Source organism: Coturnix japonica, chromosome 4 (genome assembly GCF_054131305.1).
Source record: "Coturnix japonica strain WE chromosome 4, WE-NBRP24, whole genome shotgun sequence".
NCBI classification, from domain to species: domain Eukaryota; kingdom Metazoa; phylum Chordata; class Aves; order Galliformes; family Phasianidae; genus Coturnix; species Coturnix japonica.
In genome coordinates, this window is record NC_140666.1 from 37901634 (window position 1) to 37922005 (window position 20372).

The window sequence follows — 20372 nt, forward strand, 5'->3', positions numbered from 1 at the left end:
TTATACCCAAGCCTATTTCAAAAGGATCACTAGCAATGAGAAAGAGAACATCATTTCTTTTAACTGCCCAACAGTTTGCAATTTCACATTTTATAACTGTATTTAGACTTTCAAATCAAGTTAAAGCACCTCCCAAAGACCCATATCTACATATGCGGCTGTGGAAAGTCTACTGCATTTCCTACATGCAAAGCTATTTTAACCTGATATTTTATCTAGAAATCTAAGCAAGCAACTGTTTTTACTGTATACACAGCTGTATACATACAGTCATGTGCATATGTGGATTTTTTTTTTATTTTTTTTTTTACTACCACTGTATTTGACACATATCCTTCACATGAAAGTAAAACAAGTTGGTATGCATTTTTCTCACTTCACTCATTTTGGTTTCTGCTTTCTGGAAACAACAGTTATCTTTCTTCACTAGAGATGCAGAAGTCTACATATATGGACTAGATAAACAGGCTCTTGCTGAATGTAGTTGCTACACTAGCCAATACTCAGTGGTTCCAGAAATCAGGTTTCCTGGGGCCACACAAAGTTAAGAAACAGTAATTAGTGACATTCTAAGGACATGTGATGTATACAGTCTGCCTGGCAGCCACTGTAAAAAGCCCATTCCTCCAAGCAGAACTCAAGTTCTGTAAGCATATGAGAGATAATCATACTCCTGTCAACTGTCCCTGATTACTAGATAGATTCTCATCTCCATATATTAAAAGCAAAAGATCTCAAGAAGTTTGCCTCATTCACTAAATCAAACTGGAGACCTCTTAGTACAGAACAGGAGAATAGGCAAATTAAAAATGGCTGAAAAATCTCTTTCATAAGTCCTGGCTTTGGAGTTCTTAATTTAGAAATCACAAACAGTTCTCAAAAGCAACAACATCCTTAATGTAGTTTATCTATGTTTCCAAAAAAGCAATCACAGTCACCAGCAGAATTCTGCAGAAATCCAATCCTTAAGCTAGTTGGTAGGTGTTTTCCTCCCTATAGACAAGCTACCACAGGTGATTGTAAGAGACTTCACCAGTGTCTTCAGAGGTGTATACTGACAACAGAGCACTACCTGATCAGGCACATTTGATGGAGGAATACACACTTAATTCATTTCCAGAACATGTTTGTAATTGTAAATAGCAGATATTTCACTAAGCATGGAAGCAAGCTGAGAAATGACTGGCGACAATACTGGAGCAAGGAATGTAACAAACAAGACAGGAGTGCAAAATGATCTCTCACAGTAGACTCACTATTCATACTGACTTGCCTGTGCACTAGTTAATAAAAAAGAAAATGTCTAGTGCCAGTTGTTAAATAAAAATAAATATATTACATTGGAGATTCAATATGACATTCAAATGTTTTATTTGGAGTTTTTATTAGTTTCCTATAGCATAATACATTACCATACAAATGAAGTCTAAGGTGAAGAAAATAGGTTAAAAGACACAGCCTAACACTAAGAGTGAAGGAAACAATTATGAACGTGCATGAATGTTGTCTCTTGAGAAACGGCAACTGAAAAAATGTATATATAAATGAGGGTTAACCAATAGGTGCAACAAAATGTATGAAATGAGACTTTGCCCTTATATAGCAAGAGAATTACTATTCCTCATACACTTCTAGGAATAGTTCTTATACTTGTTTGCCTGAACCAGTTCTTCCCCTGCCATGTCTGGGCATATTGATTTTAAAATAGGAAACTTCAGTAACAATGTCTTTCTAAGAAGGACAGCACAAATAAGAGCTACAGCTACAAAAAAAAAAGCTACAGTTTATCTGAGCTTCAACTGTTAGAATTTGCTACTTTTGTCTCACAGTAGTGTTAAAAAATATCTTTCATTTTGTTGGGAAACAAAGATTGTGAATAGAGCAGAGTGACAAATGTCCCCTGCACAAGTCTAATACTGCCTTACACATTAAATAAATAAATTAATTAATTAATTAATTAAAGGAACAAAAGCTACTAAAGATCAGAAGAAATCTGAATCAACTTTTTTCATCCCTTTCAGTTCCAAAACACATGTAATAAAGGGAGGCAAAAGACTAAATGCTGGTAGATTAAAACTTAACTTCAATGTATAGATAACTCAAATTGATCGCTACCTGTTTAACCATAATCAGTACCTTGGAAACATTTTTTAAAAAAGACCTCATTGATGATAAATCCAACACCACCTCTTGTCAAAAGAACACCTGGACACAAAAATCTCTCAAGAGAAACAGTGTGAGATCACAACACATACACTAATGAGGATCTTTCAGATTTCACAGAATTTCTAGCAAGTAACAGTATGGTCAAAAATATAATTTCCTTTTGCCCACTTACAAAACTTCACTTACTGTAATCCATTCCTCTGATCAAAAGCAGGGATCATAGAACTTGGGTGCTCTGACATGAGAGCAACAAGCAACTGCAGGACATCCATTAGATTGTCATCCTGTTTAACAGAAGTTATAAATTTGAATTTAAAAACATCTGTGCTAAGACATTATTTTGGTTAAAAGATCACTATAAAATACTTCAAAATTATCTGCACAGTAACAGTAGCAACCAGGACAAGATCAAAAGAGCTACAGACCTGGAAGGCAAGAGCATGTAACCAGGTGAAAATATTATGATGAAAATACTTTCTTTTGTAAAGTAAAAAGTGACATCAAAGACTGGGAAGTATGTCTTGGTGAGGGAATGGACTAATAAACTGTTATTTTCTGTGTTATTTATTTATATGCACATACTTATCTGTGCACATACATGTTTCCCTCTCTTCTACTGCACAGGAGGTAGAAATTAACTGCTGCACTGTTTACTGTGACACAGAGTAGTTGTTTAACATAAAATCTCTGCTAACAAATGTCCACCCAAGGAAAAAAAAAATACCACCGCTTGCCACAGGCAATATGGCAATATTTAAAATGAGCAACTGAAGCTGTTCAATAAAGCTTTTTTTCCACACAAATAGTCTAAAGCATTTTAATCTACAGCTTAAGAATTTGTTCCACATTAGTTATACTACAAATAACCTATGAAATACTGAAATGTGATTGTTTCTCCTTTCATCACTCATTGTGGTAATTAAATGAAAATTTATTTTACAAGTGCTTTCCAAATTTTCCACTTTTGAACAAATATTCTGTTCTTTCCCTATTAGAGAACTATTTTTATGTCCCTCTGAATAACTGCACTCACCTAAAGATATTACTAGTTTGTATCACAGACACTGTCACTGATACATAGACCCTATGATGAGGCCAAACTCTATTATTATTATTATTTTTTATGTTCTTCTGAATATACATCAAGATACCTTATACTGTGGCATCCTGCTTTTAATAAACCTCATAAGTGCCTTAAATAGTTAAAAACACCACCTTCTCAACTGAAGGCCTCAATGTTTCCACTCTCGGTTTACTCCTGCTGTATGTTAACAAGAATCTTTTTTTTTTTCCTTTAAATACCTATATTATAAAGTTAATGACCATGATACACCACATACGTGCACCAGTGATCAGCACAAAGAATAAAAGGAAAATATAGGTGTAAACAGAAAAGAAAAAAAAAAATCTGTACTGCTTGAAGTTCAATTAATTCCTTATTTTTCCCATTTCAAGCACTCTTACAGAGATGAGATCAGTTAGATTTATGTTCCCATTTCCCTTGTCTTTGATGTTGCATCTGGTATAAAGTGCCTTTTCCTGGTGCTAAAATATGAAGATGCAGATGTATCAGTGGTAACCAACATTTTCTCCCAATTAAGTTTATATGCTTCTCTTAGATGCCATTAACATACATCTTTATTTTTTAATGCATGTTTTCAATTTTATTGTTTTATTTAAGAAGCAAAATAAAAAGGACTAAGAAACAAAAAATATTACTTAGACAGCATAAAATAGTATTTTGTCTTCTTTTTTTTTTCTCTTCTAACCATCTGTTTTTCTGCTTGGCAAATCAGTTTGCAGAACAACATAGGAAACCATTTTGACTTCCTAGCTTAATGAACTTCAATCTTACATTGAACATAGTGCTTAAATCACTGCAAGAATATTGGCAGTTCAGCATGCTGCAAGGGAGTTGAACAACATTTGCTATTTCCTCTACAGAGCCATCTTGTGACATCAAGACAGCAATACTGGAAAATACAGTGCAAAAGTAGCGCCCGGGAAAGCAAATGTTTAAAAATTACCTCATGAATAGTGAGCAGATAATTGAGGATTGCCTGCAATTCTTCTTCTTTTATTCCATAGTCCTTTAAAAAGAACCAAATTTTAACTATTACCTTTCAAGGACAAAAGAATCATTCTCAAAAGAGCATCATTAGAAGCCACCATTACATACAATTCAAGTCTCACAATGCAAATTTGCTTTCATTTGATACTATAATAGCTTCATAAATAGAAGATGGCTTTTTCTCTGCCCAAGACCCACTGAAGCTTTAAAAAGCACAAGAAGAACCCAAAACAGGCATAAAAATAGGCTGATACTAATAAAATACAATGAAATTGATAGAGAAACATACAACAGCTCGTGATAATCAATACGGAGAATATGAATCTCATTAATAACAGAATTACCGTGTCAAAGAGGAAGCAAAGTAGACCTGAGCCTGTTAGCTACACATATAGCCAACTTTGCTTGTTATACTACTATAGAATTTTCTTTTCAGTTACCTTCAATTTCACCAAAAGCTGGTACGTATGTATAGTATGGCTATGAAATTGGGAATATGGTAGGGGTTTTTTTGTTTTTCTTTTTTTGTTTGTTTGTTTGTTTGTTTTTTGTGAACATGAAAACATTTGTTTCTAAGAAGGAAAAAGCTGTTCCTTCATTTCCAGGGATTCCATATTTATTTTTTTTTTAATTTTAATTTTTTTTTAACTGAGTCACTCAGCCCCCAAAAAGATCTTGCACAAACAAAAAATATAAAGAAGAATCAGCCTTTATTCATGGACACCCTTTTTACTGTCCTTATGAAACTGTATCTGGAACTGGCCATGTTATAAATCTCTCACATAAAAAGATAAAACTCTAACTAAATTTTAATGAAGGTCTTATTTTTCTAGTTAAGTTTTCCCTGATACTTCAATTGTAGATCATCTGCTTTAAAGAAAAATGATGAGAACTTTCCTGGCAATTACTCCTCTCAACTGCTGGGGATCTGGGCAGCAGCAGCACAGAGTCCCTTAGTAATAAGGAGGGAAAAAGGGAGCTAAATTCAAACATAGAAGAGACATAGCCTAGAATTGGAAGGAAGAAGAGAAAGCAAAGCTTACAATAGGAAAAGGTTAAAAAAAATTCTACAAGCAGTAGAACTGCTGAATTTCAATGTTCTTCTAATGTCTAAAACATTATTGTGAAACTTATTGGCAGCATCTTTCTTATCCCACCAGCAGATAATTTCCAATAATGCTCCTTTTTCCTTAAGCACTTCTAATGCAGATAGTGTTTTTCCAAAAAAGCAAAGTAAGGAATCAAACGAAGCAGAGCAGTTCATATTTTCCAAGTAGTAGACAGTTCTACTTTTGATTAAAAATAGCTTGAATGGGAAAAATGCATTTTCAGCACTACTGGCTGCAGCAATGGCCACAGTTAAGATGCACCTTATGTGGTATTTCTAATTACTTGTTTACAATATTCAGCCTACTTAGAAGAAAATGCTAAGTTAAAATGAATTTCTTCATGAAAAGAAATTCAGATATCCTACCTTCATCACTAGTTGTTTAATGAACATCAACAAAAATGCTCGCAGAGATAAAATCTCTTTTTGAGTAGGCCGTGGCCCATCTACAAAAGAAAAAAAGTAAATACATGAAAATGCAAATTGAAAATGGTTATTAGCATACTATGCATTTCTATATACAGAAAAATAAATGCCATTCACTGCGTGAAGAGAGCACAATGCTATGTAAAGTTATTTTTTCTCTACCTCTTAACACAAAATAGTGATGCATTCCACTGCAGTTAGCAAAACCCCTGAGGTTCTAGAACTTCATGTCAGAATGTCCAGATTTTAGCAGTTTCCAATTGTTTTTAAACTGTCCCACTGAAGTCCAAAGGAAGCCATTGTACACACAGGCTACAACTACAATGAGAATCAATCCTAAAGCACTACGTATAAAGATTACCTTGACATTCAAAGACCAAACTTGCCAAGAGAACTTGTTTCTGCCATATCTGTGTAAAGACGATTTCTACTAAAACATTTTAAATGCTCAAATGCTGAATATCGTTCCCAGGAGAGAAAGGGTTAAAAAAACAGGTTGCAACCGAATGTCAAAGTCAAGTAAGAGCTTTCACACAGACAGCAAATGTACAGTTGCAAATACATTTCTAGGAATAGATTTTAAATTTGCTCGTTAGTTCACATTTTTTTAATGACCTTATTCTCAAGGGTAAAGCAAATCAAACAGCAAATGCAAGTGATTATACTAGTGTATGTATCCTATACAGAATAAGCCCACAGGCATGTTTCATTTAAGTACAGTTATGTTCAATGCAGACCAAACTACTGAAAAATCGGTCATGAATTTAAATAATCTTATCTAACACATACACTTTCCCAATAGATTACCTCAGATAGTAAAGTAAATTTGTGTCTTCATTGGGAAAATAGGGGGAAAAAAGCCACTTAGCTTTATTCATTATGGCATGCAAAATGCCACAAATGGATCTTTGCAACCAGGCACACATCTACCATTCCAAAATCCTACAATTTTGCAAGTCATTTCACAGAGTCACAGAATCATAGGGGTTGGAAGGGAGCTCTAGAGATCATCAAGTCCAACCCCCCTGCCAAAGCAGGTTCCCTACAACAGGTCACACAGGTAGGTGTCCAGGAGGGTCTTGAATATCTCCAGAGAAGGAGACTCCACAACCCCCCTGGGAAGCTTGTTCCAGTGCTCCATGAACCTCACCATAAAGAAGTTCTTGCACACATTCATGTGGAACTTCCTATGCTCCAGTTTCTGTCCGTTTCCCCTTGTCCTGTCTCCACACACTGCTGAAGAGTCTGGCCTCGACACTCTGCCCTCCACACCTCAAATATTTACAGACCTGGATCAGGTCCTCTCTCAGTCTTCTTTTCTAAAGGCTCAACAGACCCAGTTCCCTAAGTCTCTCCTCATAGGGGAGATGCTCCAGGCCTTTCACCATCTTTGTGGCCCTTCGCTGGACTCTTTTCAAGAGGTCCCTGTCTTTTTTGTACTGGGGAGGTCAGAACTGGACACAGTATTCCAGATGAGGCCTTACCAGGGCAGAGTACAAGGGAAGGATCACCTCCCTTGACCTGCTGGACACGCTCTTTTTAATACACCCCAGTATGCCATTGGCCTTTTTGGCCACGAGGGCACACTGCTGGCTCATGGCCAACCTGTTTTCCACCAGGACGCACAGGTCCCTCTCTGCAGAGCTACTCTCCAGCATGTCATCCCCAACCTGCACTGGTGCATGTTACTTCAGAAGCCATGGCATGGCATGGCATGACATACTTTAGCAGCCACTCCCCCCCATCCACCCAGCCAGTGAAAACATCACTCTATTTTTATTTATTTTATCACATTCTATTTAGTATTAATCCACATCAGTCTCTGGTCACAGACGATGTTGTTTTCTTCAAAAGATTTCACTTGTTTCATTTCTTTTCTAAAAAAGAACTTCCAAGAATATCCTATGGACAAAAGCATGCTGTAGAGGCTGTTACTGTGAACCAATTCCATTAAAGGACAATTTCTGGAATATTCACAGCTCTATTACATTGTATACAAGACAATCCTCAAAACAAACAAGTAGAAATGAATACATACCTACACCTTTGGGAGTTATACCACTGCGATCTTGAGGATTCACTACCCAGTAATAATACTTCAGGGTATGCATGACCAAAAGAACTGTCCCAACCCGTCTAATTGCGCCATATATGTTAACAGTGCCAATGAACTCAGTAGACAGGTAAGTGTACAGGATCAGCTGAACCTGCAACACCAAATCAGAAGATTAAAATTCACTGCAGCAAAATTACAGCATATCAGACAACTGCATTCTTGAATTTCATCTATTAACATTTCTTAAAGGAGTAGCTTTTCTGAGTACAAAGTAGTCACAAAATTCCTGCCTTGCCCACTGACGAAAAAAGTCAATTCATTTCTAAAAATAAAATAAACTGTTAATAAAAATAAAATAGATTGTTGTGGGTTTTTTGGTGGCTGTTGGGTTTTGTTTGTTTGTTTGTTTCTTTTCTCCAAGGTAGCCCACATTTACAGGAGCACAAAAGCATGACAGTCACATAATCACAGTCACACTGTCTGAAACAGTTTCTATGTGATTTCTGCTGGAAGACAGGACCTTTAACTGCAGCAAGCCGATCTTTATCTCAATGCTCCCAAATAGAGAGATCATGAGGAACTGTATTCAAAAGATCAAACATTTTTACCTGTGCTGGGATATGAATCCATATTGCAGGATTAAGGAGAATATGATCACATAGCTGTTTCAGCAAGGGCACCCCATTGTGCAAGTTGCTCAGATACTTAGAAAATGCAAGGCATAGCTCTAGTACAGCTCGGGTAACATGAGCTTTGGAAGACTGTAAAAGAAAATTTGTTTAGACAAGAACTGTGAAAATTATTGTGTCCACTGAGTTAACCCTTGTCCCTCCCTTTCCCTTCCCATCCCCTCCCCCCCCAAAAAAGTTAAAAAAAATTAAGCATAAACATGAGATCAAAAAAATTTTCTTTTACCTTTTCCAAGCTATATCCTATCACAAGGAAGCCCTTACAGGAAAGCATTTGATCTTGCATAGCAATCGAGTTCTTCAACAACTCCATAATAAAAGCCAACAAAGTAGAACTGAAAAATGTAATATTTTAGAAACACATTTTAAAGTGTGACCACAACAAGACAGAAGGTATTTTCAAATTAACACTTCCATCACACAGCCCACAAATACAATCAATGTATCAAATAAACGCTTAGATCAGAATGTTAAGGACAAAAAAAAAAAAACAAAAAAAAACCCAACCAAGATTAAACATAAAATCCTCTCATCCCTTTTTTTAATTAATGTAAGCATAGCTCAAAACTTTGTACTCCATAATAAGCATGCAACAGCAAAATTCTAAAAAAAAAAAAACATTTTTGTAGAAAGGCAAAAATTAAGCATGTGGTTCTCTCTGCTTATTGTTTCTCATATAAACTTCAGAAAGTTCAGTGACCAACTATTTTTAAGCTCTATGCCACAAAATGTCTGAAGAAAAAATAAAACAGGAATGATTTTATATTAACTGAAAAAAAGCATCTTTCCTGGACTTTGTTTGTACATCTTGCCCAATGGATTTTTTTCTGTGACAGGAAAAAGCTCAAAAAGAATTTTCCTCTATTATGGTACAAAAAAGAAAAAGAAAACTGTCACATAGCAATAAGCAACCCTTCTGATTCTGCACAGACTTTCACAGAAAGTATGGTACAAAACAAATACACTTCAGAAAACAGTCACACCTACAGCAATGTTATGGTTTTGTAGTTAGACATAACACATTGTTCCACAGGTGAAATTACAATACAAAGCCAATTAATAAGCAAAGATTCAATTTCCTTCACACAAATAAGAAACAAAGGACACAGAAACTATCTGCACTCACCAGACAGTCGTGTCAATGTGGTCCGATGAATATTGCCTATAGTCTAGCTGTGCAAAGAGAGGGAAAAGTACCTGCACTCCTCCAATGGAGTGCAAAGCACTTTGGACAGAATGCGTCAACACGGCTTTCACATCCTGACAAAAAAAAAGGAAACAAAAATAAAAAAGCATTGAGAACTTTCTGATAAACTGTTAAAAAAAGTTTGCTAGAAATAGCAGGAAATTTCAACGTAAAAAATGCAATACTGTCAAATAAAAACAGCAGTAAGTATAAACTGACTGCTATAGCCAGTCTGAATGCTCAAGCTGTCTGATTTACTGCTTTAGAGAAAACCAGCAGTGTATACCCTCAGAACAGGAGATGGGCTGCAAACTCTAGCACAAGTCTTCAATAATAAGAAGAAAAAAAGCTTCAAGCAAATTTAAAAATTTAGGCATTCGAAGCCCAGGGAGAACAGAGTATAATGTCAACAGAGCAAAGCACTGGAGACAGGTAATGTGTATAAGGAAAGAAAGTATGTCAGCAATGAGGAAGAAGAATGTTTCTGAAAAGTTAACAGGATTTCTCAGTAATACTGACAATTTCTAGTTTGTAACTTCAATGAAAGAAATATTTTCGTCGTCCTTATGTGCACCTACATTATTTCAAGAAGATAGTATGCCTACATACCAACAAGGCCAGGGTTCCTATTACTATAATACACATGGCATTACAAACAGAAGTAGAATTCTGTTCTTCACTATTGCTGTTTCAGAGAAGCTGCCCACCCTTATTTTCCTGAGTGAGGCTCAGAGGAAAGTTCACTACAGATCACACAGTGGTCACAGGAACAAGTCAGGTAGCTCGATAACTTCAGGAACTGACTTCTAACCTTCTGCATTAGCTTTGGAGATTTAAGTATTTAAGTGCTTAGCTGTGCTGAGAACTGACAGAGGAAAGAAGCAGAGATGACATTGTGGGGGAACCCACCATCGGCAGTAAAGTAAAATTTGATTTTTCAGATTTTCAAACAGTAATGATTTATATTCTAAATCTATGAAAAATGTTGCCGTACCTGCAGCATGAGGGCATGTGGTGAATGAACAAAAATAGAAGGGTTATCTTTAGGGGATGACTCTAGACAGAGCTGTGCATCTGTAGCCCTTGGATTGTACATAAAAGCAATAGCACTGGACAGCTTGCCATCATACAGCAACAATTTGTGATGTTCATCAAGGAAGAGATCACTTTCTGCCTTGAATTTGAATGTTCCCTGGATTGGGGAACAGTGTTGAGGAAAGAAAAAAGAAAAAAAAAAAAACATTATATACATTGCAAATACAGTTCAGAACACAACTATTAATAGAAAATGTCACTGTTTCTTAAATCCAACAATATTTCAGAAAGAAGTCTCATTACAACACTGACTCAAAATCAATTTTACAGAATTACAACTGCACAAGTGTTTTCTGACGCCTGAAAAATGACACTGTCAGAATGGTGGGTAATGCAAAAGAAAGACATTAGCTAGGAAACAGACTGGCAGTCAACAATGTTCACTCAGAGGGAACTAATAATTGAGGAGCAGAGAGAATAGGATCCATCTTTTTAGCGTATGTTTATACAGCTGCTAGGAAATAGCAGTCTTCAATTAGTGCCCCTCAGGCTAAGACAAAACAAATAATAAATCACTGCAACAGAACTCATCTTCAGCACTAACTTCACACATTAAGCAAAACTGACTAGCAAAAGCAACTACTAGGCTACTCTCCTGAAACAAATACATAACACGCGATGATCTAATGTTTTCAGCCTCAGTGAAAGAAAATTAACCTACTAAAAAAAAAATAGTGTTCTTCCCAGCCTTCACTCAATCACCTGAAATTTTGAGAACAAGAACTGAAACTTGTTTTTATGTTGTTGCTTTTTGTTTTTTATAAAAAAAATAAAAAATAAATTAATGTTTAGTTGTAGTTGTTGTAGTTTGTAATACGATATAATACTTATATTAATATATGCAACAGGTTAATAAAAATATTAAATGGTAAGAATATTTTCAGAAGAACATAGGCACATCACAAGTCATAAAATCTACCACAGACTATGTGTTCTGCATCAAACTTCAGAGGCTTTACAGTTAAATCCATTCTACCTTATATCCCAGTCCAAGCTGATAAATGGCAAAGATCTGAGCAGCATTGAGAGCCTCGCTAAAAAGGTACACAGATGTCATTTGCCCACAAAACACTCGATTGGCATCTGCTGTTTCTGAGGAACCCAGGAAACATTTGTCAAATGTCTGGAAAAGAAACAAATTGAGCAACACAGGCAAATTATCCAAGAAATATACATATTATCAAAGGACAACATTATTACAAGTCTTAGCAGAAACAAGTACTAATTTTTGACAGGTGTAAGCAGAACATTCTCCCCCCATCAAAGAGTTAATATTAATCTTTTTATTTAATTTAAATGAATGCACAAAATAGAAGATGTTTACTTTTTAAAAAGCAATAAAACGGCAACAGATGTCTACAGTTGACCACCCGGAGAAATTCAATAGATATTAGATCTATACACAGAGCTTACTTACATCATTGGTGTTGACAAACCATGTTATTTCTCCATAAGATGCCAGCTCCCCATTCACATAGCATCGAAGTTCACTATTCTTCCAGCGGTTATAGATGTGCACAATAGTAACCATATACCACTAAACAAAAAGAAAACAAGTGATACCACTTTACAGACACCTAATGTAGCTTAAACAGCCATTGAAGAGAAAGTACTCTACAATCAATTCAGCTGACTACGAGCTACGTTAACACTGAAAGTTATAAGTAGAAAACTTATGATGACAGCATTAGTGAGTTTTCCTGCATAGCCACATCAAAGTACAGTCTCCTGACTCAAAACAGAAGCCTAGAAGATATTTACAACTTAAAACTCAAACCATACAAAAATAATCACAACAGTGTTGAATCATATTTATGTTGAAATCATCATGTAAATATGTCAGAATCTGGATCACAGTTAGAATGATGAGCTATTGCTAATCTTGGCATTCCAAAAAGCAAAGATAGTTCTAGACTCCTAAGACTTTCAAAAGCTGTACATGTTAAACTGTCACAAACACAATCCATACTTACAGCAAGGGTTTACTGACAAGAAATTCCCAAGGAGGCCTGGAGGAAGTCTGTTTTCACACAAATCATTTACACACTTGCTCCAGAAACATTAGCAATTGAAAATGAGAACATTTCGAACACAGCATAATACTGCTAAGTGAGCAAGCAGGTCTTGAACATAAAAAATACAACTTACTCATGTTTTAATTGTTATGAGTAAGGAAATAAAGCACGAAACAGGAGAACATTTGGGGGACAACTTCAATGAACATGAATTAAAACCCAGTTTTAAAAGCCAATCTGTTGTTCTCTAACCTGTAAGAGTAAACACCAGTAACTGCCCTGGTTTTATTAAAAAAATTAAATTTGAGTTAGTAATTGCAGCTTCTAAAGTAAAGTTGCATTTGTCCACGATGGCTACCAAGCAATAGCCTAATGTCAACCCTAAGTAAAATACTTCTGGGATAACGAGAAGAGAAAGGCTGACGTGGAAAGAAACAAAGTATAAAAACAGAAGAAAAAGAAACAAACATTACCAGTCTTGCAACACTCAAGCTACATTCAAGCTACATTTAGGTATTTAGCGTCCTTAGTAAAATCATCATAAGTTTCGCAAATTCATAAAACCTCTGGTAAACTGCATTTTCTAGCTTTTTCTTATACATAAGTTACACTTAGAAGAAATATCAACTCAGAAAAGAGATTTGTTTTTTGTTCATTCTAGTGCAAGTGTTCTGCAGATGGATGAGCATAATAAATAGTGAGACCAGTCCCCCTAGGATACACATTTTTAGAGACATTTCCTAGAAACACAATCTAGTTAGATATACACCCTGCTAAATTCTAGTTACACACAACTATGAGAACACACATTTCTAATTCATGGAACTACTCAACTGATTTTACTCACCTTTTGTGGCTTGAAATCAAATTTTACACAATGCTGAAAACCTTTTCCCTTTGATTTTATGGATGTTACAATCAAGCAGCCACCAACAAAGTGAGCAGAATAGCCAAGTCCTTTGTTCGTTCGAAAACTAACGAAGGAGAACAAAGTCAGCATGTACATGGATGGCAACAGAAGTCACTGATCAAATTGTGACTGAACATCAAAAACGTGGTTTTACATTAATACGCACCAATATAAATATGGCTTATCCTTATCCACATTGATATTGTTTACAGGATCCATTCTTAACCAAGTGTGAAAAGTAAATCCATTCTGATAGGGCCACTTGGCTATAGGAGGTAAGGCAATAGCCTAAAGAAAATGAAGTTATTCATGAAGAAATATCAACATCACAATACTGCAAGTATACAGCTTAAGATACAGACTACAAATGTGTACACTACCAATGTACAACCAAATATATCTGGCCTAACTGTGCTTTTTTGTACATGGTTTTTTTTCATATTCCACTGTTAAAAATTTAATCTAAATATTTTAAAACTGATAATTATCTCAATTAATAGTAATTAATAGTAACCCATGCTTCAAAATTCAAACAATGAAGTGCACATGTTGCAACACAAAAACTCCTCAGCATATAAATTCAGAGGATTCAGGTTTGTGGCTGCCTAAAAGAATAATCAGATTTATAAATTTATTCTCATATAATTTTGTCAGGAAAATAACTGGTTATGAAAAGAAATTGTCCATATAAAGAGAAGCATATATGCTTCATTTAACAAATCCCCTTTTTCTTTGCCTAAATTTACATTTAGGTGGCCTCCAGTTTGTAGATGACAGTCTTAATGATAATACAACCCCCAGGCAAAATCCTGGTATCAAGCACAGAATCAAAGGTAGCTTAAATGCTGATAAGAACTTTGTTTCAAACAGCTGGGTTTTGTTATGCATTTTTCTTGTTGTCATTTTTGTGGTTGTTTTTGTTTGTTTGTTTATTGTAACTTTACAATTAGCTTTCAACTGTTCCTCTGAAGACTTGCACTACACACTTCAACTAAGACTGTCATAACCTCTGATCAAAGATGCTTTCCAGATGATCAATATGATCAATACCAATGAACAAAAAACATCAAAGAACTTAAGTGTTGCCAGACATCTTAATATGCTCCATGCTCCATTTAGCTATCCCTAACCAAATAAAACCCTATAAATCCTTCTCTATACCAGTCAACTAATCAGATTTCACTTCTTTGAGCCCAACTTTCAGGACCTGGTAGCACAATAATTTGGTTTAAATCAGAATGGTTATAAAGTATATCAAATACTAAATTCCTAAGATTTCATGTTTTAAAAATCAGTGAGAATGTTCCCACTGCAGATAGCGAAGCACCCCAATACCACATATAGTTCAAGCATTCAATGCTATTATCAGCAGTTAAATACAAACACAATACATAAGTAGTTCAAGTGAACAGAAAACATATCTACAGCCAAGTTCTGCTGTATGTGATAGATGTAATTACACAGCAGCACAATTCCAGTAGTTCATGTTTTTCAAACTCCAAATAAAAATTTATTATGTCACCAAGTTGGTGAAGTTCAACTTCAAGATTAGGTGTCCTGGGTAATACCTTTAGTTATAGAAAAGCTAAGATATCAAAGCAGAAAAGTAATGGATTCTGGGGGGGGGGGAAGAAAACAACAACAGCAAAAATACAATACCTAGTAAAGAGATATCAGATAAATTTTATTCTGATTTAAGCATGGGATTGTGAACATACTATTTCATGCTACAATTTTAGAAGTAAAAGCTTTGATACTTCTTACAGAAAGCCACCCACACACAGCATTTACAACTACCCATTTAGTTTCAAATTCTTTTCTTAAGTGAGCAGCACAGAACTTCAAAACAAATAAAAGTCACCTGAACAATTATGATAAAAGATTAACCACCACTAACTCTAACGTTCCCTCAGTAGTATTCAACATATACATGTCTACAATCTGCATTTTCTCAGATAATTGCTATATGTAACACAATATTCACAGTGACTGCTAGAGAAATAACAAATGGCACAAGTATGGCCATATTTTCTGCAGTTTTGCTGACTAAGGATTATAGGAGTAAAGCACTGCCCACACAGAATCACAGAATGACCCGGGTTGGAAGGGACCTCAAGGATCATGTAGTTCCAAGCCCCCTGCCCAGCAGGGCCACCAAACATACACCTTTACTAGATCAGGTTGCAAGAAAAAAAAAAATCTGTAAAGACTACTTCTGTAACAATGATGGGTTAATAGAAAAATAGGGGTGAAAATAGCCAATGGTAGTAGTAAAATAATAAACTAAGGACTTAAAATATCTACATACTGCAGCACTTTTTCCTGGAAAGTTGAAGAAGGCATCAGGTCCATACTTCTGAGGCATGTGTTTTAACACAGACAACAATTTCCCAGCATGTGGTGGCTGTTGAAAAGAATTTTTAGATTTGGAAATTAATAAAACACATCTATAAGAAAGAAAATACATACAAAAAAAAAAGTTCTGACATATTTTCAAGCTTTGTACATGATTAAGTAACACTCTGCTAAAATACTCAACATTTTCAATAAACATTAATACAGAATTATGGATATGGATGGATATGGATACTCACTAGCCTAGGTGCACTGAAATACAACTAATGGGATAACTAAATGTGATAACTTAAAAGTCATAGTCAACGTCATTCAGCATAAACTACAATGACTCTGAATGCTGAGTGCCATCACTGTTTGCCGATTCCCATCAGCTTTACCATTTGCAAGGATCTGAAACAAGCTAAAAACAAATTAATTGGCCCAGATGAAAACTAGTTAGGGAAAAACTAATGCAATTTTGAATTGTGGCTGCATGAAACTTGTGGCAGCACAAGCAAGACAGGTAAATGGAAGAACAGCAGACTAGATGATTTTCCATCAAGTTTACAGTCATGCACTAGATGAAGGATACTGTGGCTAGATAGTTCAAGTCTTAATGGCGAAACAGCACCCAAACTGAATGCTCAGTTAGTGTGAACACTTCACCACCACAATCCTAATTCTGCATTAATTTTGTTGTAACACTCAGCAACTAGAACCTCCAAATCAAAGGTATGAGTTCACAACAGAAATCCAGCACATACTGGTCATGCTGATAGAAAATACTTTTCTGCATCATCTTTTATCTCTCCACAGCTTTCCAGTAAACCTATTTTCAAACTGCAGTTTTACAACTCCTTCTGATCTTTTTTTCTGGGAGTGCTCTTTTTCCCTTCTTGTAAGCAAATCTAAAAATTCAGCATTACATGACCCATTACAAGTATTTTAAATGTACTAAAATTATAGTTGGATAAATAATGTTTCATAAATCTGAATTTAAAAAATTGAAGAAGGAAACAGTGAGATCTGTTCAGATGTCTTCAGCACCATAGAATTCAACTTGGCAATTTGTGTTGCAGCCTGATACTTTGTACCTTTAAAGCTCTGCTGATTTTAAGATTTATGGACTTGAACAAGGCATAGCAAAGCACTTGTGGCATTTTTCTCTTCTATTCCTCTATATTTAGTCTTTAATAAAGAAAGGGAAATTAAATGCAAATAGCAGAGAGCCAGGAAATGAAAAGTTAACGTTACAAAGACAACTTTAATTCAGCTATGGTTGAATATATTTTGTATGTTCATTTATTAATTTTAAACTCTATATGGGGTATTTTATATGTGAACAAGTTATTTTATAAGTTCTTCTTAAAATTTGCTATCTTATTGCCTCTCATATTGAATATATATTTATTATATTATTTTAAAGAAACAAAGATGCTGACCTGACTTCTCCCTAAACTAGGCAGAGTATTTAGAGATTACAGGAGTGTTATTAAAAATCCAGGTAGGTAAAACAACTGGTAAGTAAAGCAAAACAAAAACTTTGTGGCAGAAAGCATATCCACTGGCATTTAAAACAAAAGGACTTTAGGGAAGAAGTCTCTCAACAGTAACTGGGCACCATTTACTGTTTCTCTAGTTCACACAGAACAGGAGAAAACATGCAGTGTAACATTTCAGTCAGCAATCACTTTCAGTTCAATTTTTCCTACAAATTCTCACTTTCCAAACTGGAAAAAATCTCTCAGGTAAAGACAACATGAAAATACGAAAATATTGATATGCGCATATACACAATTTCCATTGATTCCCATCTTATCTTTCATCTTCCAAAAACAATTTATTGGGTTTTTTTCCCTTCAATTTCAAGCAACTGGAACTACAAAAATAAAAACGTACTTGTAAACACATGCTTAGAATCACTATATCATTCCCCAGGTGTTCAGAAAGATCAATCCAGCCAATATGTCCAGAAGTTAAATTTAACGGCATCACTGCACACCATTAAACTGCTTTTAAGTAAAAAAGATTTAAGCAAAAATGATACAATACCAATAGGCATCCTTTATTTCCTGGTAGATTTCTGTACGTGTATATATATACGTATACATATATGTATACACACATACGTACATAAAAGGCTATCAAACTGTCTTTTAACATGGGGACATAAGGAAAAACGCAAACAACACTATAAATACGGCTTTTGTACTTAATTTTATTTTACCCATCTTCCTTTTTCTCCTTGAAGTTTGCTGAAGAATAACTTTAGCTCTCGAACCGTCAAGTTGTAGCTAGCCAACACTCCCAGCATCTCCACTAAGAGATCTGAAAGGAGAACAACAATATAATTACTTACTAAGATGCAATGTCAAATTTCTATCACTTCATTATTAAGTGTTCCCATGAGATTTTACACAATGAAAATTCAATTTGACTCATACAGTAGGTGAAGCTGTACCTGCAATCATGTTGTCAGCTCTATCAATCCTCTTGAGCACTTGTTCAACCAGTCCCACTTCTGTGCATGCTTGTAGATTGCGTATACTTTTTTTCAATATTGCTGTAAACATGCTCCACACCTCAGCCTGACAGGAGATGTCACATTTATCCAGCAGTTCTACCATGCAGGTAATGCCCTCTCCTTCTTGGATGATAAAGTTCATTTCCAAGTCAAATTGGCCTCCAACAAGCTTTCAGACAAAATATTAAAAAAAAAAAAAAAAAAGAGTCAAAACATGATTCCACCATTGAAGTTATTAATGCTGCAAGAAGAAAACTATCAAACATATAAGCTGAAAATATATAGCAAGGTCAATATCAATATCAATATGCCAAGTCTTATTTTTCCTCTGTTTCAAGCTTTGATTTGCAGCTTCAACAAAAGGAACACATCAGGTGACAGTAACCATCAGGCAATTGCTGTACAAGAACTCTTGGGTTAGTAAACAATACAGATGTCCTGAGCCACCCCACACAACAGAGAAGTGAGCAGACCACATGAATATTTCAAGACAGGTGAGCAAGGTCAGCTATGACCTTGTATGGTCTACAAGAGCCCTAAACGCTTTCCTCTGTATGTGCCTAACACTCCTCAGTTCAGTGCAATACTCTAGCCAAAAGAACCTGAGGCACATCAGAAACACTGCTAATTACAATCACTTAAGAGTCATTCCTGATATTAAATAAAGCTTTTTAAGTACTAAATGCCAGTTTCATTAGTAGTTAGAGGTACTAAAAGGAAGTAAAGCCTTGCTATATTTGGATGAATGTGAAACCACATCTCAGTTTAAAGCCTTTGACTATGCCTTGGGCCAAGCACTTAAATCCTGTAATATTTCAGGTCACCTAGATGCAAGACTTTGTTCGTGCATAAACCAAGCAACTAATTGCATGTGCCAAGAGAACGCAGAGGGAATACGGAAGTAGCCTGCTTTGTTCTGTTGTTTGGGGTTTTTTTACTCAATAAAATAAAAATTCTAGCTGATGTACTGATGGGTGATATTAGCCTCTGCCTCGATCTCTCTGCATTTCAAACTCTTCTTGTAGGTTATAATTAACTTAAAAATGTGCCATACTTACCTATTCCATAAGAGCACAGAAAGTGGAATTTAGGTAGGATTGACTCAATCTTAAAGCTCACAAAACTATATCAGCTCCTCAGTTCAACAAATTTGTCAAGAAAAAGACTACTTCTGTCATGTATGGTGTTCCTTTGATCATTAACACCCTCAGCAAGTCCACGTGTCAAAATCACACTATATCAAAACTGCCCCAAAACACATAGACTAAGTTGCTTCCATCTTAGCTCCCACAACCACTTTCAGCTAGGCAGGATCTGAGGATAAACCCACACAACAGAACAGAATATATGCTCTTCATTAACTACTAAAATTACCATACATTTTCCTCAAGTGACTAAATCTTGTCACTTTGAAGAAGCAATCTTTGGTCTTCTGGACATAAATCAGTAATGCCAAGCACCACAGAGAAGCAGAGAAAGTTACTAGTTCTATGACAGAATAGACAATGTCTCACGGTAACAATTTCTAAATAGTAATTTACACTTTTCCATTTTCTCCTCTCATAGTCACGAAAAATAATTATGCAATTTCTTATCAGATGCTTTCTTAATATTCAGGGAAAACGCAGGAACTGAATGGGAAGACTTAAATTATATCCCTAGCTTCTCTATATCAACTCACCCTGTCAATTCACTCAAAACAAATCTATCAAGTCATTAGCATTCGCCAAGCCTCACTTTTCCCCATCTCCTTAAGATGCAGCAGGGGCCTACCTCAAGCATGGCAAAC

The 20372-nt window shown here is 35.4% G+C and overlaps 1 protein-coding gene across 7 annotated transcripts in view; it reads right to left on the reverse strand.

The window, feature by feature from the left end:
• Window positions 1-20372, reverse strand: part of LRBA (LPS responsive beige-like anchor protein) — a 344265-nt gene that overhangs the window by 294679 nt on the left and 29214 nt on the right. For all 7 annotated transcript variants that reach the window (XM_085546513.1, XM_085546512.1, XM_085546511.1 and 4 more), the window contains exons 3-17: window positions 18521-18752; window positions 18287-18387; window positions 16031-16126; window positions 13889-14010; window positions 13660-13786; window positions 12215-12334; window positions 11774-11920; window positions 10697-10894; window positions 9643-9776; window positions 8743-8851; window positions 8436-8588; window positions 7810-7978; window positions 5712-5791; window positions 4194-4256; window positions 2353-2450 (exon numbers count right to left, since the gene is read on the reverse strand). In XM_085546513.1, coding sequence (XP_085402639.1) covers window positions 2353-2450; window positions 4194-4256; window positions 5712-5791; window positions 7810-7978; window positions 8436-8588; window positions 8743-8851; window positions 9643-9776; window positions 10697-10894; window positions 11774-11920; window positions 12215-12334; window positions 13660-13786; window positions 13889-14010; window positions 16031-16126; window positions 18287-18387; window positions 18521-18752 — 1949 coding nt within the window. The remainder of the gene's footprint in view (window positions 1-2352; window positions 2451-4193; window positions 4257-5711; window positions 5792-7809; window positions 7979-8435; window positions 8589-8742; window positions 8852-9642; window positions 9777-10696; window positions 10895-11773; window positions 11921-12214; window positions 12335-13659; window positions 13787-13888; window positions 14011-16030; window positions 16127-18286; window positions 18388-18520; window positions 18753-20372) is intronic.